This window comes from Astatotilapia calliptera, chromosome 16 (assembly GCF_900246225.1).
Source record: "Astatotilapia calliptera chromosome 16, fAstCal1.2, whole genome shotgun sequence".
Taxonomy (NCBI): domain Eukaryota; kingdom Metazoa; phylum Chordata; class Actinopteri; order Cichliformes; family Cichlidae; genus Astatotilapia; species Astatotilapia calliptera.
Window position 1 is genome coordinate 33,187,777 of NC_039317.1, and position 22,950 is coordinate 33,210,726.

General features: G+C 43.4%; 1 protein-coding gene across 3 annotated transcripts in view; it reads right to left on the reverse strand.

Moving 5' to 3' along the window:
• LOC113008322 (neuropilin-2-like) overlaps positions 1-22,950 on the reverse strand; it is a 92,937-nt gene that overhangs the window by 59,362 nt on the left and 10,625 nt on the right. For all 3 annotated transcript variants that reach the window (XM_026145670.1, XM_026145668.1, XM_026145669.1), the window contains exons 2-4: positions 20,615-20,795; positions 8,616-8,797; positions 1,656-1,883 (exon numbers count right to left, since the gene is read on the reverse strand). In XM_026145670.1, the coding sequence (XP_026001455.1) occupies positions 1,656-1,883; positions 8,616-8,797; positions 20,615-20,795 (591 nt within the window). The remainder of the gene's footprint in view (positions 1-1,655; positions 1,884-8,615; positions 8,798-20,614; positions 20,796-22,950) is intronic.

A 22,950-nucleotide genomic window follows, 5' to 3' on the forward strand; every position in this document is an offset into this window, starting at 1 on the left:
CTAAGTGATTCCTCTACTGTCTTCTTCTCTAATACCACAACTTGTATATGTCAACATAAACAGATGAGTGTGATTTAAAGCCCAAGGGTCTGTGTGTGTGTGTGTGTGTGTGTGTGTGAGTGTTACACAAATAGTTGACTCATCCTGCTACTCCTTCTTCTTTTACACACACACATATACACATGAGAAGGTTTGTGGAGGAGGAGAGAAAATAGCCGGCGATCGATCAGTGCTATTGATTTTCTCCCCTTCCCTTTTGGAATGGGTGGATATTTGAAATAGAGAGAAAAGGAAAGCAGGAAAAGAAGACGAGAAGACGAGAGGAGGCAAACACTGAATATTTTTAAAGATTATACATATTTGCCGTTCCATTTTTGGCTTCCCATTTTGGATGGATGGGTTTAGATTTTAGGAGATAAAAACGAACTCAACAGAAATGACTCGTGCATATGTGTACACAGAGGAAAAACTGAAAACAACCGTTTGGTGTCTCTGCCGCTAATCGAGTGAGCGCTGTTTTAGTATCAGGCTCTCGTTCCCTTTACATTTTGAATAAATCGATTTTTAGGTCAGCTGGCTGTCTCGCAGCGTCTCCTCCCTCCTTTCACCTTTTGCTGTTAAAAAAAACAGACTCTTTCCGCTTGCCTTTTCACTCTTCCTGTCGAGGATTTTTTTATTCCTGACACTAAAAGTCCTTCACCTCTGACTCTCACCCAGTAAATTTCCTTCCCTTTCCAACCCTCTTCATCTCACTGTATTTCCCGTTGCCTCCCTCCATCACTCAAAGCAGAAGTCTTCTCTTCTCTCTGACCCCTGAAGAAAGGGATTTTTTTAGTATCCCTTCAAGCTGCTTCCTCCGTAATGTGCATCGTGTCTCTGTTTTTCCATTGTGCCTAAGGCGAAATTCATGTTTACAGAAAGGAAAGCGCTGTGTTATTCCAGTCAGTCTTTGCTTGATGTTTTTAATGGTTTTATAATACTTGTTTAATATCCTCTGTGTCTATACTCTGACAGTTTTTAAAGCAAAGTTTTAAAAGTTAAAATAAAATTGGCAAAGTTTTCCAAATATTTAAATGCTTCTTTCTGGACGTCTTTCCAGCCCAGCTTTGTTCTCCCACTCCTCCTGTCGAAGGTAGACCAGAGGTCATTCCTTTGCTCCAGCGTTCCCAGCAGTCGATGACTTCTCTTTCTCCTTCTGTTTCTTTCTACCACTTCCATTGCTTGAAACTCAGTCCAAGGGTTGCGCGCCTCAGAGTTGGAGTCCTTCTAAACTTCCAGTTCTTGTAGCAGTTAGACCAGAAATATCCCACCCTCCACTGTTCCTCCTCTCACTCCCTTTCTTTTCTCCCTTTGCTCAACAGTTGCTATTTTTTTCCCTTGAAAAGTTGCATTGTTTCTCCACAGTGGGTGCCAGCATCCTGCCTGTAAGCTTAGCTTTCATCTACCAACGCATAGCTTCTAAAATAGCTGCTACTCCACCTCGGTCAATAATGATGTAGGCAGGGCAGAGCACATATATTACTCACTTTGCTCTCTGCACTGACTCATGACAAGGCTGAGAAATAGTTTGACATCTCCATCAGCATCATCGCAGCAGCCGTGACAATAACGCAGTGATCACACGATCCGACAGATCCGAAGCATAAATGTCGTACCTCCCGGGAGCCCGTCCCAAACTTCCAGCCAGTCGTACTTGCAGTCTCCATCTCCACCTGGCAGGGGATCGTTCTCCAGGTCAAAGGTGAGGAAGGTGAGGGTGACATCCATTCTGGGCGGGACAATGATGATGAAGGCGCACTCGAGGTTGTGGGGGTATTTGTCGGGAAATCCCGGGGACTCGACGAGGCCCGAGGGACTGGTAAAGTTACGGGAACAGTCTGAACCTGGGATGAAGACAGAGAAACAAAACGTTGTGTACATTAATCAAAAGTTCATGTTAATAGCGGTTAAATGTTGATTTAAATCATTAACTGGAAAAATCTTGGAACAAGATTTGTTTAGAGAAGAATGTCAACGCTCATTACACTTCAAACTAATGACATTACTCCGGGCAGGCACCCAGAGGTGCTGTTTTTAGAGGCGAGCACTTTAAACTCAAATCAGTTTCTCTGTTTCATAACTCCCAGCTCTGCTATCTCAGTTTTATTTAGATACTAAAACATCCACTTCACATAATATATGTCTATGATTGGGGCTACAGAGTGTCAATGAGTGTGCTTAAGTAGCTCGAGTTCACATAAAGGCCGATCTCATGGACAGACACAGGTTGATGGTTTCACAGAGGACAAAGCTGTAAGATAACAGACGGCTAATTTCTTTGTTTGTTTTTCCAGCTCAAAAAAACAAACACAAAAAGTCAACTCATATTAAATATTGCCTTTCTAAGGTGGTAAATCCCCAACTTTTCCACGTTGTGCGAGACCACAAAAAAAGCACTAATATTCTGCACCGAATGCCAAGTTTCAGTATGCAGAAAGAAAAGGATCGGCCCACGTTTTAAGTGCACTTAAGCCAGACTTTCTATTGCTGACAATTCCTGGGAAAAAGCACAGAGAGTTTCAAACCCGCTGCAATCTTTAAGAAAAATTAGCAACACTGGAGATGTTACGAGACAAACAGAATAAGAGGAGTGAGAGAGACAGACGGTCTGCTGACGGTGTCATGGACGGGTGGTCCAGCAGTTAAGAGGAGCTTTAGACATCATAATACATGCACACAGTCACGCACACATAAACATGCTGTGACAGGGCGGTGTTACCCTCTCTATTAATGCACGCACACAGTGTGCTTGCACCAACTGGACCATTATTCCAGGCCACCCAGCCATAAGACCAAACACTGTCTAAGCCTCTTAGGGTAACTCATGTCTCTCATGAGTTAATGAAGAGAAGTTAGCAGACACTAAAACACTGTGAGCTCTGTGGCACTGTAAAAATGAACCTAAACTACGTGTGTTTGCAACAACCTGTACAATAGACACGTTTCAGCTGAATTCTTTAGTGCTAACAGCTTGTGTTTTATGCTTTTCACAGCAACCCAACGGGTTTTTGGAGCTTTAAGTGTGTTTCATTCTGACTTACATGCATAACTAAACAGATGGCGTGCACTCAAAAAAAATTCACCCTAAATAAACATGAAGCAACATTTTTGAGTAAAATCCAAAATATAGAAATATATAAAATCAAAGGTTTATGTGATTAAATGCTTAATCTTTAAGGAAAATGTGTTTGGTATAAACTGAATGTATATTTTATCTGATCAAATGACATTAAAGGTGACATTTTACTTTGTACTTGTGTTACAAAATTACATGGAAGCTGCAAAAATGTTTCTAAATGTATCAAAGTACTGTGGATAAACAGACCCGCTGTAATGGATCACTGCAGCTAATAGTGAGCGTAAGTCAGCGTGTAAAGGAAATTTGAATGACTAAAGACGAGTAGACATTTTAACCAAATGTTTCTGCTGATCATAGTCGACACTCGGCCCTGATGACACGCACACGAACACTTCAGACACCACAGATGCTTAGTTGTTCTTACAGCATCGTCCACATGGTCACAACGATCGCTCATCGTAGCTTTCTATATTTGCGAATGAACAAAATACAACACATGTCTCTGTCTCCTCCCTGCTTTTTTTCAGTCTGTGGAATTTCACTCAGCAAATGCATAAATCTGCCGGGACATGTGACTGATTTATGCCAGCTCCGATAAACCAAAGCATCGTCTGTGGACTTTTCTCACATTCTGCTTTGTTTACCGAATGTCTCCTTTATTTCTGGCATCATTAATTTTCCACAACGTCATCTATCTTTAGTTTGATAAAGATGGCCTGCATGCATATATCCCAGTTCTTCCTCTTCCTCCCTGGTCTATTTTTCTTGTTATTGTGACCTTTTCCCTCGTGCGGTGACCTCAGATGCGAGCAAACACACGCTCACCCAGAGACAAACACTGTCGCTCGTTGCGTCTGGCCCCCCTGCAGAGTCCATCACTGAATAGCGCGAGCCCGTGTGACTATTAGTGCGAGTGCCCGCGCATGTGTAGAGTAAACGCCTGACCAGTTTTCTGCCCGCAGTGATTTTTTCCCCTTTCATTACTTCACGTTAGTGGACTCTGCAAAAACACTTGTGCCCTCCTTTCTCCCATCTTCCTCCAGTCTGTCCCGTCTCGCTCTCTACCTCCACCTTCTCCGATTTCCTTTTGTGTTCACCTTCCTTCCCATCTGTTTGAAGCGGGTAGGTGTGAAAGAAACACGTGTTTAACTTGTAAGGGTTGGGGAACTGCGGTTAGCGTGCCGTGTGTGTGTCTGCATGAGGGTGTGTGTGTGTTGCTGGGTAGATTTGTTGATGGTGCTTAAGGCTCGCAAGGCACTGAGAGATAGGACCAACTTTCTCAGTGTGTGTTTTAAAATTATAAGCTTGTGAGTGCATGTAAACACTTTTATCTAAAATGTGAACATAAAATATAATTCCCATAAAAATCTGCACGTTTGTTTATGTGAAGCTCTACTTTTATTCAAGCTCCTTTCCAAGCCTTCACCAGGCTCTCGGGCTCTCCTTTCATCAATCTCTAACAAACACACACACGTCCACATGCAGAGCAGATTTACTGTAACATACACACACTGAAAGGCGACCACACACAGTTTAACAGCTCCAGCGCACCCGCAGCCTTGCTTTCCATATGTGTTTGGATTCCACTGCAGCGTTGTTTAAGTTGGAGGCTGGTGGCGCTGAAACTCTGACATTACATTTGAGCCTCTGTCACTGCATCACTGAGGATTTCTCTTTATAAACTCACTCTGACATGAAAACTAACTGCCATCCCTGTAGTCCTCCCACTCCAGTTTACTAAAAGTTCAAAACACTGTGATTCTTCAGTGATGTGTAACGGAGTGAAACATTGGAAATTTGAAATTTGCATCTGTTTTGGAGCTGAAACTCTGCAGATAAGTGAAAGATTCCTAATTAACTGTAAATTTATTGAATATTTTAAAGACAATTCTGCTCTTTGTTGCACTCCTTTAAGCTCGGGGCACCTTTTGCTTGTTGCTAGGTCAGATCTGGATCCACTTTCTTCAATAAAATTCAGCGACGGCAGGAGGGAGCAACGTGATTGGTTTAACAGTCTAATGAACTGACTCGATGGGTAGCTGGACAGAGGCAGAGAGGAAGTGCCTGAAGCCATTAGGCAGAAAGGAAACAACAGCGGTAATCGGAAGGATCGTCACGACAGCTTCCACATTACATGCCTAGTGCATGTATAGAGAGAGGTGGCTGAGTGTGCGCATGTGTGGGAAGGTGTGCGTGGGTGTGCTTGTATTACTCACGGAAATTGTTTTGCTCAGTTTCATTCACTTCACATTTAGGTCAGAAACTGTTGCCCACGAGGTCGCGTTTTTAACTCAGTGTGAGCGTTCGGTTTTGGGTTAGTGTTAAAGGTTTAAGGTTAGGCTCGGCTGAAGTTCAGGCCAGGGTGCGTCTACACTATTAATTAGTGAAATGTCCACTAATGCAAAGATAAGCAGTGTGTGTGTGTGTGTGTGTCTGTGTGTGTGTGTGTATTAACATCTCCATGCAAACACGCAAGCTGCCCTGCATTTGTGAGTAACCCTTCAGCCTGCATCACTGAATTCGTGTGTGTGTGGTGAGTTCTGGGTCACAATAACAGCTGGGGGCACACTGCCTAGACAGTGAAATTTGATTGGTCGGCTGTGTTTCCATTGGCTGGAATTTTACTACAATCTCCATAGCAACAGGGCTGTAAACAATAACAACAGTAGCACATCATTTTGTTTTGACATTTCCGTTGTTTATATTTTATGTCTGTTTATGTGCTTCGACTTTAATGGCGGCTACTGGCGTGCACGCGTGAGCCTTCCATGTTCGTGTACATGTATGTGTGAATGCATTACATGTGCCTGTGTTCTCCATGCAAACCTACTCCTCACTCCATAACACACCCCAGTAACAGGAAGGGTTTGCAGCCAAGGCGTCCTCTAAATGTTCAGCCAAGCGAGTTAAGGCATTGAAATGCTAACAATCCAACAACACAGGGCACTGAAACTGAGCGAATCACTGAACTTTCTTATAACAAAGACTTCAGTGTGAGCTTCAGATTCACAAAGAATTTTTTTTTTGAATTGGAAAGATTCAGTTTAATTTAATTTTAAACTTTATGCTCCTGAGAAATCAAGCCTTCCTCTTCCAAGAAACAGCAGGGCTCTCACCCCAGTAAACAGTGTCTCGGTGCAACGATGTTTACTGCTACTGGAGGAAAAACAGGACAGAAGAAATCAAATAAAATGAGAGAAAGGTCAACGAAGTGAAGGGATGAATTACATCAAAGCAAAAAATAGTCATAAATTCAAATTTTGGAACAATTTAAAAGAAGAAGAGCTGTGGTGAATATTTTTTTTTAAAAAGAGGACAATGCATAAACTTAAAGCTCTTCTCAAGAAGTTTCTGTCTTGTTTTGTTCCACATATTTTTGTGCCAAGCAGTGAGACTATATTTACCCGTAAGTGGAGGCCGTGAAAATGCAGGAAAAGAGGAGAAGAGAAGCTTTTTCATCTTTCTTTTTCATTGAACAGAACTGAATGTGCAGGTGCCAAAAACAGATATAAATTTAGATGGTTCTCCATGAGGGTATACAGATTGTCTAGCATACACTCACACACAAAATCGAGTCATCCACACAACCAGACGCTCAGTTGCACCTTCCAGGATAACAAGATCTTGTTAGCCGTATGACAACAGCTTGAATTTTCCAAATGGCTCCATCATTACTGCCAGAAAAGGCTGGACACACACACACACACACACACAAACTAAGAAAAGTCCTGCAGAGGATTCATAGGAGTTGGATTTAAGTGGTTACATATTAAAATTTGATAAGTAGAATGAGTTAAAAGTATTTCTCATATCTCAAATAAAACGTTTGACCATTTAAACACAATAAATGTGTGATTGTAGTTATGGCTAAATACCCAAACAAGGTATTTGTAATGTTTTAATGTCAGCCTAACTGCACACATCATCAGCATTTCCAAACAACAAATGGCAGAAACTGAGAAATGCGATGAACAAAAAATGCTTTTCTTGCTCATTAAGCTGCACATTACATACATTTTACTGAATGAACTACAGTAATGTGTTGGAATTATGGAGTTAAGATTAAAAAGAGACACAAACGAATGTTTACACGCAAAGAAAAAGAGAAATGACTTGATGATAAATTCAAAACAAAGTAACTGATTCACAAATCTGCCTTTCTCTTTTTTTTTGTCGCTCTCTATTTCTCCCTCGGGTGCTTGAGTGTGAACGCTGACACTCATGTTCATCAGGTGGACTCTGTCTTGTGTAACAGTCACACACACACACACACACACACACACATATGCACGCACGCACGGAGGGAAAGACAAGAAATCCCAAAACGCTGGTGCCAGCAAGTGAGAAACACCAACAAGCACACGTGTTGTGTTAGTAACCTCAGCCCTCTGTGTGTGTGCATGTGTGTGTTTGTGTGTCTCAGGGGAGCAGGGCTCAGGACTCAATTAAGCAGGCATGTGTGGAATGCTTTCAGGGGGAACGGGACAAGATGGCCATGGGGCCGACGCTACGCGCCTCTCTGTCTCGCATGCCCTTGATCTCAATTGGTCTCGCTTTGGCTGACCCGTAGCAGCGTGAAGGGGAGCCGTGTCGGATACACACACTTCTACACACACACAAAGTGCCATGAAGGGAAGAGATGTCTTGCCTGGACAGACTAAAGAGCTCTCGAGGGTCCTCGGCTGCGTCTCTTGTGGTTTTCGCTCTGTCTCCATTGACACCAGGGAGATAAACGAGTCTTGGTCGCCTAATGAAGCATGTTCAATCCTCTGCTAGCTTGTAATACAGTTACTAATAGCCTATTCATGGGTGCAGTTCTTATAAAATCCTGTTAACTCACTGTTAAGGCTGCCCGCGTGTGCGGGTCATTTACAGTGATAATGTCCTTTTTGGGAGTGCTGGATAGACTTTATGGGTGCCGATGAAGAGGGCTTTGTCAGCCGTACAACAGTGTCGTACTGGGGTTGTCCTGGCAGTTTAAATTCTAATTTAATAAATGTCATTACAGGTTATTAAGCTTGAGTCTGCAATCCGTGTCACCTGGGCTGGAGCCTATCGCAGCCAACACAGGGGGAGAGGCTGGAGGATGACAAAGGCAGGCATCCACACAAGTCAGAAAAAAGTATGTTGAGTGACTGTGGCTCAGGTGATAGAGCGGGTCACCCACCAATCAGAAGGTCAGTGGCCCCCTGTCTCCTCCACTCTGCTGGTTAAAATACTGAACCCCACGTTGCCCCGATGCATTGTGGGATGGGGTGTACTTGCAGGGACTCCATCAGTACCAGTCCGTGTCATCATGTCTTTGGGCTGCTGGACGAAACTGGAGCAGCCTGGCTTAGGTAGAGCATGCAAACTCCACACAGAAGCACAAATGTGCTAACCACATCCGCCCATGATTCAACCACTGAATACAAACTGTTCAGTATCAAAGGATCTTTATTCTCTTTATATATATATATATATATTTAAAAAAAGAGCAGCGTAAGTGAAAACTTACCAGTTTTGAAGATTTCATAGCGGAGCGAGAACCCCGCCCCCTGGTGGGCGTAGTCTGACACAAACTTGATGTGGAGCGCAGGCCCTGAGGATATGATCGGCGGGGGGGCGATGTTGCTGCAGTGCTTCCCCAGTAGGTCAGCTGACTCTGAGTTCCCGTCATGGATCTCTACATAGTCATACCTGCGACACACAAACACACCTCACTAAACACCTGGGCAGAATTTCCAGTGGCGATTCAGAGCTCGGTCGCAGGCAGAAACACACATTCACCAATCACGTTCAGCCTAAAATACACGAGTATATTCGAGAACATCTGAAAGCATTACATTAGTAGACTGATGAGGTGTTTAGAGGAGGAAAGGAAATGATGGTTCAATTACAGGAAGAGAAAACTGTTAAATTCCCCACAAGCTGCTTTTACTCTGATCTTATTAGTTTCTTCTCCTTTCTTTTTTATTTGGCAGGCATCACATTGGATTTGACTGTAAAAAGGAAGCAAAGAGCAGATTGTTTGCATCTATAAGGGGCTAGAGGGACTTCTGAAAGCACAGTTACTATCAGCGGCGGCATGGGTGTCATCGCGATTCAAATAAATACAGCAGAAGAAGCTGGCAGTTCACATATGGTGCGAGATGAAAAGCACCACCTGCGTGAAGCAAAATAGAAAAAGAAACCTTTTTAAGATTCTGTAACCGACTGATCACAGACTCCAACAGCTGAGCTTCGTGGTTTGCAGAATATAAGTACAAACAAAAGGAACGTGTGAGTAATATGGCGAGCACTCTTTTATTCTGCATGATGTCACACACAATGCAGTTTAGAAATCCCCACAAACAGATTCCCACTTTCACACAATATATTTACAAGTTTGATGGCTTTCAAAGCACAAAACAACGCAGCACTTAAACAGCGATCGATCTGTTTCCCATAAATCACAAGATTTCTGGTTAAAGGGTCAAAGTCACAAACGTACACAAAAGCCAAACTGTTTGAACCGCGAACGGACACGAGGCCCTTTGATGGTACAAATTGACTAATGTGGACCGAATGACTCTGGTTTACGTCTCGCAGAAATGTGAGTGGATCGTGTTTGTTGCTCGGCTTGTTTTCAAAGACAAATCCACATTTTCAAAAGGATTTAGGTCATGTCTGTGCTGTTCCCTCCGGCTGTGTTAAATCCTTATGTTTAAATAAGACAGGAAGCACTGCGATACACAATTAACTACAAATAATCAAGATGATCAACAACTAAATGAAAGTTTCCTTGTTTTTTCATATCTGGTACTTTTTAATAGCGCTGTCTCCGAATTTCACGGTTATTTTCAATATTACACATTTATTTGCTACAAATCAGCAGATGGGTGCGAGCAAATGTTTTTTCCTCTGTAAAACGCTAGTACTGACTGCACATCTATTTTTATTCTTTTTTCTTTCATGTTTTCTGAGCACAAATGTTACGGCCCATCTCCGGAGCGGCAGCAGGAGCGTTGCCTCTGTGTCTGAATACCAGAGACACACCTGCCTGGCTCTAAAATAGCTTCCTCAATAGAATTTCCTCCAGCAGCTAATTTTCTTACAGCAAAACAAAACTCTGGCTGACCTCCCCCTGTAGATGTTTGTCCATCACATCGCCTACTTCTGACCACATGAGTCACATGAATTGCTTCAACACTGAGCTTTCAACATTTTTCTAAAGTAATCAAATGGACACGATTCCATTTACCCTGGAGTCTAAAAGGTTTATACATTTAAATACTTTACAGTGGAAACAGAAAACCTCCCAGTGAGCCAGTGGATTAATGGATCATTTACCACTGCATATTAAACATGCAGTACAGACATATTAAAGTTAAAAACATATATAAGGCCAGTTGGTCTTTTCAGTATTTGTCAGCATGCATTAGTAATGCGCATTAAAGTTACACTCATGTTGTTACTTTGTTACAAACGTTCCTCAGCGCTCTGCAGGATGCGCACACATCTGCACTAGCGCTATGATCAGCTGATTTCAGTTCCCGTGCAGGGAGGAGTGAAAACTACAGCGTGGTCTACAACTTTTAAGGGGTCATGACGTGAGAATTATTTTTATTTTTATTGTATGAAAGGACAAGAGTGTGATGGTAAAGTGCAAACTGCATCCAAAGAACCCAGACTGGTGTTAAAGCAGAGTGTATGCAGACCCCAGCATAGCAGCCAGAGCCTGTAATTAAACAGGTAACGACGGCAGTGCTGAGCCGCCACACTCAGCGCTGAAGCCTCCATTACAGCCTGTAAATGCTTCTGCAATAGAAATGCAACGACCCTAAAAGAAAACACTGGAAGAAAATTCATGTCCTCAGAAGGATAGGGATTCGTGTTGGTGTGTCGGACTGTAGCCTAAGGTTTATATTGTTAACTTCATATGCTATAGTGCATTACAGGCCATGGTATGGAGTAATGTCACGTAATGTAACAGAGTACTTTTTCCAGGAATAAAAATCCATAAGCTTTATTAAGAAAAACTCCGATGCTGGCCATGAATGCTGCTGTTTGTGGACAAAGAGGCCAAAACACATTCACAGATAGATGTTTTTTGTCATTTAGAAGGATAGTGATAACTCTACAAAAACTATTCAGCCCAGACTCTAAACCTCATAATGAGGTGCCAGGATTTAAGAGAGACACGACCTCTGTGGTCGAAAAATGTGTGACAACGTGACAAAAACTCCAGTTCGCCAAATGGGCACTCGGGGCCGGCTCCATGCACTCCCATGTTAAAATACTCCACTTTAGAGGAGAAAGGCCTACAGACTGATACAAAAACATGACTGTGTCTGAGGTTAAGTGTACTCACAGCATGTCCAAACAGTCTCTGCAATCCCATCCATCCATTTTCTTCCACTCATCTCTTAAACTGCAATTCCAGTGATTTAATACTATGTTACTTAGCCCTAATTAACAACTACAATGTTAATTAGGGCTAGCACTCATACAATGTATAAATGTGATAAATGAACCTGATAAATAAGCACTTCCCTCATCCGAATATGATTACTTCTGGTTCCAAATTTAAAACAAATACTAAAATAAATGCTAAAAGCTTCCAAACAGGGGTTTGCTAGCCTACAGGTGAAGTCAAGGTGGCGGTGTCCATCTTTTAAGTACAGTTTATGCCTTTAACTCTAGTCAGCGCCTTCTAGTTTGTGCTCCTTCTCATTACTTGACACATCCTGCCATAGTAATAGGTGGTACATTTTTTTACAGAGTAACATTTTCAGCATGTTATACTCTCAGCGAGCATTTTCCAACATGTTCATTCGCCATAACATTTGCCTTGTACAATAAACCCCACGAACAATAGCGATGAAGAGCAGTGTGTGAGCGTGCAGTCTGACAGGTGAGCCACCTCCCAACATAATGAGGGTCACAGACCTCCCACTCTCCCATCATGCTTTGTGAGGAACTAACACAGTTATGACGCGAGCTGTCAGCGCACTGCGAGCATGTGTGCGCGCATCTGTGTGTGTGGATGCGCGCGCACGTGTACGTGTCAGAGTTCCTGTCATATTTCCCCAAGAGAACGCCTCATTGTGGTGACAGTTTCCTCCTCCCCTCTCTAGCACTGACAACTTTGTCTAACAGTTACTCACACCAGCACAAGATCTCCTTTTCTCTCTTTGTTCTGGCCTGCGCTGTTTCTAGTGATTTCTATTCTTTTCTTTCTACTGTCATTCTTTCCTCTCTTCCTCTGCGTGGCTTGTTTTAATGTTGTCAGGCACATAACCAGTGGCTAAGAGCCAGTGTGTGGGTAAGAGAGAAGAAGCAGAGATGGTGAAGAAGGATTAGGAGAGCTTTTACATGTTTTAATGTTTAACTCCGCTTCATTAATTGTACTTATAGGGGAAAAACATGAGATTACGAGCGAGATACATAGGCAGGTGGCAAAAAAACAAAACAAAAAAAACAAGATGATAATTTTTCCGAGGCCCAGCTGTCCTCGAGCCGGCATTATCCACTTTTGGAAAGCATTTTGGAAAAAGCTCAGTTTTCAGGTGTAGAAGCAGGGTCAAAACGAAGAGGAGAAGATTTGAGATTTAGCCGGTGCAGCGTGGATGTAGTCTGGGAGGGAACATGACACTGCATTCACTCTGCCAGCTCCACACCTAAGACAGACAGAGACAGGTGTGCTTCGTGCCAGCCGTCCTCCCTCCAGCTCTGTACTTACACGACTACTACATGCTCGCATGAGACCTGCTTCCATGCACATGTAAACACATGTACACACACAGAGCCTGTGGCCATGCACACTGATCTATAGAAGGGTTCCCAATCTGTCTGTGTGTAGGAGGTTCACAGCTTCTAACAAACTGTTTAATCTTACCCCATCACCCCAATACATTTCACTGCAGGCCAATCAGTGATGTACTGAGACTTGCCACGGGGAATAACACGAACCCCAAATGTGCTTCTCCCACACTTCTCCCTAAAATGTATTTGTTAACGAGCTGTTTGCATAACATGGGAGGGAACACTGGAAACCAGGACAAGTGAGGATTGTGAGCACAAATTGAGCTGTGAAAGAAGGCCTTAAACCACCTCTAACATTTGACATTCTGAGAGATTTGTGTGCCTGCGCTTGTTTGTGTTTTGGGGATGTTTCAGAAACGAGAGAAGCCAAGGCTTTTCCAAAGCCTGCCTGCCGGGAAGCAAGCGAAAGATTTGGATACAGATGAACTTCCACCCCTGATTCTTTTAATTGCCTTCCACACATTCCCTCTTTTTGGGTTGGGAGTTGTCTTCTTACACCTGCACGTTTCTTTCAAACATCAGGGGCGCCCTTACAGGCAGACGGAGCGTCTGTGCAGCACACACGGCCGGTGACAACAAAGAGAGCTGAAGCTGGGCCAGGTGGGCGTTTAAGTGTGACAGGATTTTCGCGGAGAGGGAACAGAGAGGACAAACGCCTGTTAAAGCGTTGGTGCAAATTCAATCTATTAAATGTTTTTTGGGGGGATGATATGTTAGCTTGATAGGCTTCTGAGAAAGTTTTTAAGGGAAATGACATTAACTTCATATTCAAGCAATTCACACGTGCATGCATGCAGACACACTTTGCAGCTTTAGTCATGTGAACATTGCAACGGACTTTAAGCTAAGCTAAACATATCGGTGATATTTTAAAGTGGTTCAAAAGGAAGTGAATAAAACTATCGACTCACTGTCAAGACAAGAAATAATTATAGGTTTGGTGGTTTTAGCAAGCCCCTGGGAATCACAAGTGCTTCTTGCAACAGCGCATGTCCACAGCCTGGTACGCTTAGAGTGTTTTGCTCTCTATAGCCACTTTACCCCTTCATAATAGCTCTCCATGGGCTGTACTTTTATCATAAACTTTATTGTGTAAAGTTAAGAGCATGGCTGCTTTGGCTGGCTGCTGGATGCTGACACAGTAGCTGTCTGCTGTGCTTTACCCTCGCTGACCTGCACCTTCCAGCCACGTTTGTGGTTTATTATCTTTTTAAAGCATTTTCAACACAAATCTTAAATAATGCAGTTTGTTGTGTGTTTCATTGTACTAACGGACTTTCAATAAAACCTGTGCCATGCTTTCATTTCCATGATACTCAGCAGGAATTAGCAGCTGTGTAACGCACTCATACAGTGTATGGATGTTCCTTTTTAACCAAGCATGCTAATAAGTTAATGCTCCACCATTTCCAATAAATATGTTTACTCCGGAATAAAAAGATGAGATTGAAGGACAGTGAACGGGCCCAGGATCAGATCCCAGCGTGCCGAGGAAGGTCCGGTTCGTTGGAACCAGCTGCCCGCTGACCTGAGATCAGTTACATCTGTGCCAACATTCAAAAACAAACTCAAACCCTGTTTGTTCACACAGGTCTGCACTCAGTAGCTGTGTGTGTGCGCGCTTGTGGTTTTCACCACCTACACCTACACACCCGAAGTCAAGGCTTCAAAATGTGAATGCAAAAACCAAAAGGTGGTGCTGCAGCTGCTCCGCCCATCTTTTTTATACAGTCTGAGGCTAAATGTCGAAACGAAGTATTTGTAAAGCGTTCACAGAACGAAGGAAAAGATCATGTAGCGCTCCCACTTATTTCTTATTCGAAATATTCACAGCTGATTGTTGTGGCTCCCTGCTGTGTGCATACCTGTGTGTATACCTGTGTGTATACCTCTGTGCATACCTGTGTGCATACCTGTGTGTATACCTGTGTGTATACCTGTGGAAACGTAAAGCAGCAGTGAGTTTGTCACCAAAGCCGTTACCAGAGAGTAAGGAGGATGACTGACTTCACTGATATCATGTAATAGTACTGTTACTGCAGACAGCTGGACAGTGTGAGTTTGTGTGTATATATATAAGTGCGGATGTGTATGTGTCCACCAGTAGTCTCCACGACAACCAATCGATTCCTCATTATGGCTTTAACACACATTGATCAGGCTCAGTCCTTCACTACTGCACGCACACACACACACACACACACACACACACACACACACACACACACACACACACACACACACACACGATTAGCAGGGACACCTTCAGGGCACCGGGGAGTGTCTGTAAATCAGAGCACTGATATTATCATTATTACCTACCCTACCTTGAGGCGTGTGTATGTGTGTGTGCGTGCTTGTGTGTGCATGTGTTCATGTGCGTTTCCTAAAATCACTACCTCGGAGCTCAACAAATCTTCTAATTTCTCTTTCTGTAACATCAGGTCACTCAAGCAGTGGAGGATAACTTAATCCCACCTTCCACTGGGGTTGAAGTGTCTGCTTATTAGTTCTGCACTGGTTATGTACTCGAGGCATTTTCTCTAGTTTGGAGAAGAATAACCTGAGAAAGCAACACTTTGACACTTTAAATCGTTGTTGTTTCTGGTTTCTTACTTTTATAGTATCTGAGGTTTGAGAATCGAGAAAAGATCACATGGAAACATTTGAAGAGACAAAACTAAACAGAGGAAGTCTCATTAGTTTGTGACTGTGAGGCTTCACGCTGCACACACTCTGTGTGGACTGAGCTCGTGACAAAACATTTATGTAGGTCTCGTCAACTGGCTGCGTTGCTCACCATCCAGATGTGCTGCCCTGCATCGAGTCAGCACGTGAACGTCATTTTAGCACAAATAGGGCCCTATACAGGAGCTGTAAGTAACTGCAGATGTTGTTTATTGCTTCAGCATATAGAAGCTGTTGTTATTTGGTTGAGTGGCAGATGAGGGATGAACAAACTACTATGCAGCAACAACAACGAGACCCCTCTCTCTACAAATAAATTGGCAGCATGGCCGTGATCCAACCTGCAGGGGAGGAAGGCATCCGCCTGAAGGTAGTTTTCCCGTCTCAAAAGCAGGTAAATAAACTCAAACTATGTGTCGTGGCACAGATTCAGGCTCGGAGAAGAACCGTCAGCTCGTCTGTGTTGGGATACTTGTCTGGACGTTGACTCTCCTGCTTGTAGTGACTGTGATGTTAATTCAAACTTGCAGGCAGCTGCTAAATGCCCACAGCTGGTAATTGAACAGCCACTGTCACTCCATATGTTCTTCCTCCCTCTGTCATATAGGCTTTTCATCTCTCTTCCCACCTTTCTCTTTCTGCCATCCTGCCCTCAGGCTAGTGTCACATCACATCACTCTCCCTTTACTTCGTCTCTTGGTCGCGTCGCTGGGACTTTTGCTCACCAGACAGGTGTGTGTGTGACAAAATAACAGTATCACAATACTACTGATTTAGCAATGTTTGTATTTGATACACCTCAGATTGAAGAGAAGAGAAGAGAAGAGAAGAGAAGAGCTAGCGTGAAGTGAAATGATTGATTGAGGCAGAGTACAAAGACAAGGTCTAAATCATTAGTGAAAGCATTAATGTCGGCTGGTGCTTCTCTGTCATATAAATCACTTTTTAACTCACTGCTTTACTTCGTGCTTATTGTTTAAGCCATGCAGCCGTGAAAACGGTGATGTGACTGTCTGCCTTTTACACGCTATATGGGTTTATTCTAGAGCCAGAATCCACTCCCAGCATCTGCTTCTGCTCCTTATGCAGGTTTATGGAAGCCTCATGCTGCATGTCATTTCAATATTAGCAGATAGCATCTTAACAGGGTGTGGTCCCGCTGAATAAGAGGAGGCTGACTTAGAAAAGGAATTGAAGTGATGTATAGGCACGAATCATGAATAAGAGAGAGCAGATGCATTTAAAGCATTTAAAGGAAGTGTATGTTTTCTGATATGCGATGCTCAATAATGATTTGGTTTAGGAGGGACAAAAAGAGGAGAAATTAGCTGGAAACAGAGAGAGGAGACTGGAGAAGATGAACCCAAAAGGAGAGAAGAGGATAGGTAAATGGAGGTGGATAAAAGATGATAGATGGGGTCTACTGGACGGCAGTGTGAGGGTGGGAGGGGCAAGGAAGGGTGAGATGAATAGTGCGAAGGGAACGGGAAAAGGGCCAGACGGGAAGAGGAGAGGAGGGAGCTGTCAGGATGATTTGAGTTTGCCCCCAATGGACCCTGACGCTGCACTTTTCAGTATGTGTGTGTGTGTCTGTGTGTGTGTTCATTCCAAAATAGAGATCTTGCTTTCAGCGACAGAGCAGTGCAGTGAGCTTACAGGAAGCTCTGAAGCAGTGAACCAGCTGTTGTCTCATACGGTAAACTTCAGGAAGCATCTCTTTGAAACTCTACCTGACAATCCCAGAAGTTTCACATCAATCCAGAGAAGCGCTTTACCTGGATTTCACAAATACTGTGAACACTCACACAGAATATATTTAGGTTACAATCAGGTTGAAGAACTAGAGCCAAAAACCTGGGAGAGAGCTGGACTTCTGTACCATCGTTTGCCTGGTGCTCAACACTTTTTCATAAATCTGTTAGGCTTTAAAAAACTTCCCTCTAAATTTTCTAACATTCAGCTGAAGGAGAAACCTAGTGTGGTGATTTCTGATGGTCACGCTCATCTTCATGCCATATTCTGAGGCTGGGTTTGAACTCCCTCCTAGATATTTTCCATTCATTACAAAACTATTTTTGTGTCCGACCAAGCACAACGCTCAGAATGTCTTCCAGGAGAGACACATATCCAAGCAGCATTGTTTCCCATCGCCCTCTGGGACAGCTGGCATTTCAGTTTTGAGCAATTATAAACCTATTTGATTTCCTGAGTGCTTCATACTGCACTGTTGGGTGTGCTGAATAACAGCGACACCAAGCATGCGTGCCTCTAAGGTGAAATAAAGCAGAACATTTTCATCTCAGGGCAGCGAGTGCTGTTGTTCTATGAGAGGTCGATGGCAACGCAGATGAAGACCGCAGTCGTTTGAAATGCCTCTGAGGCCATCCGTCATCAGTGCTGGTGACGGAGCAAATCGTGGGTTTGTCACCTGGGAGACTACGGTTCGGTAAAAAGCTGTGATTTTGGTTAAACATACCACAAACGTTTAAAAGTGTCTTATATGTTCCCTCGAGTATCCTTTTATCTTTTTCAAATATTCCTAATTGCTTTTTTATGCGAAGGTAAGAGAGAAACAGTATCTCCTGTATGCTTAGACTTGACAATAAAGTCTCGAATTGTTATAAATGAGTAAATGTAACAAACTGGAAATGACTTTCTTAAATAATTGAATATGAAATATCTTTCATCATCTATACAAGCTACATAAAGAGACACAAATAGCTACAGTTTCAGTCAGATTATCGAGTTCAGACTGACTTAAAAATACACACAGGTATAACAAATACAGCAGACTTACATGGACATACATGTTACCACGGTGATGGTCACGTGATGCAAAAAGGGAAGCCATGTTGATTCACGGAGTTCCCGATGTTCCTGTCGTTCCTTTTCATCTCCCCGAGTCCCCTCAGCTGTTTCCCTGCACTTAAATTACTGCTGTACATGAATCTTAATGAAAACATCTCTCTTTGTTCTGGCTTCCACTCCATCGATTTTCTCTGCAGAGCCACCCGAGTGCTTGACAAAATGTGATGCATTATAGATTACAGATTCCCATCTTAAATTGCAATCAGGCCCATAATAGATGAGATTGCTTCATCGTAGTGACATAATAAAAGAAGTCCTGCCTGGCCGGGCATGCAGATTCATAACCGTGCTGTTGTCGCAGCTCAGTGTTGGTGGAGAGACAGATGCTACTGTACGGCGAGGGGGTTGTTTTAATGATAAAAAGTATGGGAGGAAGCATATGCTTGTTCATAATGTACTCTTTGTCTGTTAACACAGATGACTCCTTTGTCCCAATAATGTGAATGTGTGTGTTTTCGTCCCCACAAACTAAAGATTAATGGCAGTTTTCACTTGCTCAGAGCTGAAAATCTGCACGTCCAAGAAAAGAAACACATTTATAACGTCCTTATGACCAAACAGTGTTAAATGACAGAGACATCAGGGGGCTGTGCTGGTGTTTGTGTGTACACTCCCCCCACAAACACAGACGCACACCGGCAGCCTCTTCTCCTCGGCCTCTTTGCCCTCTGAACCTAACAGCTAAATTTCAGCCTACCGTTACACAAACACACACACACACACACACACACACACATGCACGTACTCAGTGCCTGCAGACTTAAATAGCCCTGAGTTGTAGGGCACTTGTAAGCTTGAGATGTTACCACCAACAGTGTCTCCCTCTTAATGGCATAATCTGCACGGTGACTTTGCAAAAAAGGTGCTTGTCATCACTGGGAACAACCTGGAGTTATTTAAAGGCAGTGTACAAACACACATGTACACAATCAGAATGCATGCACCACAATAAATAAATCAGCTGCTGGTGTTTCTTGCAGATTTCCTCCTCCTGGGAAACGGCCGGGGTTTAAATGGATGCGAGAAACTCAGAGAGGAAGGGGAAAGGAAGTGCAGATGTAGCAAAGAAGGGAGGATAGATATGTCAGAGAGACAAAACTGAGAGAGAAAGAGCATCTAATGTATCAAAGTGAATGCAGAGTAAAAGTGGAAAAAAAATGCTGGGGGCAGGGAGACAAGAGAGAGAAGTATGCTTTTCATTTCCACAGCACAGCGCGAAAGAAGCAAAACTGAGCAAAGCACAGCGGGCTTTTCAACCTTTCAGCCTCTCAACAAACAGGCAGCCGGTTGAAATATTGATGCTTCAATTCCAACAAAGGAATGTCTGAATGATTTTGGTACATCTGAGTGGGGAAATTCACCTATCTATAATTGATACGGCTGAAATGTTAATAACTGGATGGGAATGCACGGGAACGGAGGCGTAGGCTGAAAAGCGTGCACGTGCGTGCGCGCTCACAGTGGCGGTAACGCCCCAAAGGGTCTCCTCTGCTGTTTGCAGGATGCATTCACTCATGATGTGACAGTAAGCAGTTTCTTTTAAGTCAAAGCGTTGGACAGTTAATACATTCATAACTTGAAGTGAGAACTTTCTATATGACTTTGGCAAATCATTCCCTCTGTACTCAGCTGTTTGCAGCCAAAGTGGAGGTAACAGTAGACTCAAACCCTGGTGGAAGCCTGTTACTCAGCCTGCCTTTATCACTGCTTGCTGTATTTTTATTTCAGACTGTCAAAATGTCCTCGTTCTGTGAGCCTCGGTGTGCAACCGAAGCCAAACAGCCAAAAAACAATGATGGACACCAAATCCTCTAATCTGTGTTAATTCTTCCAAAGTGTGAAAACCATGCTGGAACAGTAAATGTGTTGTAATTAGACCCTGATAATTAGAGACAGGGGACCCAGAGAGGTCCCAGAGTGATTATTATGGGATAGCTAAAGCCAGAGAAACAGGAGGAGAGTGGGCTGAAGTTCACCGAAAACACTCTGCAACTCTCACACAGAGAAAGGCTGGCTCACACAAAAAGCCGTCTGCAAAACTTCTCGTCTTTCCTTAGCTGCGACTTAGCGAGCAGCTTTAAATCTCTTAATCTGCTAGTTTTTACTCCTTTTTTTGGCAAGATATATCAAGTCCTTTGTGCGTTTTTCGCTTACCTGCAGTCCAGTTTCTCTATTTCAAAGTGCGGGTTAAAGTTCAGGACGATGCGCTGCGAAGACTCAGGGGCCGTGATGACCCAGCGGCAGTTCTGGTGAGGTGGATACTCCAGAGGGTAGCCGGGGGTGGTGATGTAGCCCGCATCGCTTGCATCTAAATTGCCGCCGCATGGTTCAGATGCTGGATGGAAACAGAGAGAGATAAGGAGAAATCATGTTTTACACAAGTCTGGAAACTCAAGTGGATAATATCATCCTGCGTGTTTGAAACGTTAACACAGGTCAATACACGAGTTCACAGTTAGATTAAGTTCACCGATTAACTTCTCGGATGAGAGGTGAAACGTCTTCAAGTAACTTAAAGAAGTCCAGACGCTTTTCTTTGCAAGCTCCTTTAACTGCGATGACCTGGATGACTGAGAACCTTCACAGACACATTTCACCGATTAACGTTTTCAGGGAAATTCAGGAGCAAGAGGGCAGAGGCTACGTGACCCAGAAGACTAAAGGTGAAAAAATAAAATACAACTGAAAGACAAATAATAAAACAATGACGAGAGATAAACTTCCATATTAATTTTTATCTGTAATAACCTTCACAGCAGCAGGCGGGGCTACAGTTCTGTCTGCTTATCGATACTGACCAGGAGTACGAGTGAACTTCCAGTTATTTCAGAGCATATTTGTTCATTGTGCATGAATTCTCACAATAAATGAAGCAAAACAGATAAAATGCAGATAAGAGCAGTGTGTGCAGAGACAGGATATGAGTGTGTCTCTGTGTGTGCGGTGTTAAAGGTCAACACAGCATCGTGAAGCACAAAGACTTCATTCTGGCCTGGAAGGACTGCCATGCACGCACACAGACACACAAACACACACGCAGACACACACTTCCAGATGCAGCAGTTACTGTCACAGAGCGGACCCACTTGTCAGCACTCATACGTCTGTGTCACATCATAAACAATACTCCTCGTTCACTGCCGCAGATGTACCCTGACATAGATGGGTAACTCATACATATCTGTGACACCCAGCGGCACAACACACACAACTCCACTGTATGAAATCTTTGGCACTTATTGTGCACAATGCTGGCTCTCCTGTTTGATGGACTGCACAGGCTAAATATGCCGAGCTTCTTCATTGTTTAAGATCTGCAAAACACAAGTTAAACCATCGTGGCGAGTACGTGCTGAATGCGAGCTTTGTTGAGTCCGATATAATGGCGCAGTCTGAGCCAGCGACAGACAGAGAACAGTCAACCGCCACGTTTTTTAGTCTGCTCCAAAATAACATCCACCCAAGTGATCCAGGTTAGGGTTAAAGTATATAACACGAGTAACTTGTTCTTCTGCACTGGTAGAAAATTAATAGTAAGTGCTTTTTGTTTAAAAAAAAGAGACTATTATTTCAAATATCCAGGGAAGAATTTCAGCAACCAAAAATGTGATCAATCAGAGCATCTCCAACAAAGCAGATGGATTTTCTGCAAATATTTTGGAGGAAGAAAAGATGGCTACAATAGGCCAGGTTATTCTAGTGAAAACAGCATCTGTGAGCGCCGGCTGCTTGATGGGAAATATTTGGCCGGTGAGCAGCCCCTAAAAATAATTTCCTGTTTTCAAAAGAAGGAAAAACAAACTCACAATCAAGCTCTTGATAGTCAGCAGCTTATTGCTCTCTCAGCCGTGACTAAATATGCATCAAGAAACTCGCCTCAAAAGAAAAAAAGCAGAGGAAGAGCAGCAGGAGGAGGTTAGGTGAGCTGTCTTTGCTACGATCTCACCCGCTGGGCCGTGACGTTTTATTTATCGCCACTGTGCTGAGAGGGATGACATAGCCAAGTCAAACTGCTCGGCAGAATGCAGCATGTTTTAAAGCCATAGCTATTAATAGTGTGGCTACTGTAAACTTACTCTGAGTGGAGTCAACATATGCAAACATTAATACACGCACGCATAAACACTTTATCGGGCACCATCTTCGAAACTAATTAAAAGAAAAGGTCAAACAAAAACGCACGTCGAAAATATCACTTTGTTGCCACGCTCACATGGCTGACTGCGTATCAGACAGTCAGTAAGAGAGGATTAAAGAGCCGGTAAGACTTCAGCGCTCAGCGCACACCGTGAGTGACACTTTGGCATCTGTATCTGGTGTCTACCTCACTCTGTCTGCAAACAATTAGTGATAACCGCTCCGTATCTCAACATTTCTGCCTGCCTCTCTTTGGTCTCTGGCGCTGAGAACCAACGAGTCCTGTTTATGTCCTCCTGACATACAGTGGTACAGGAGTAGGGTTACGTGGGCGATGTAACCCAGCCAGATGG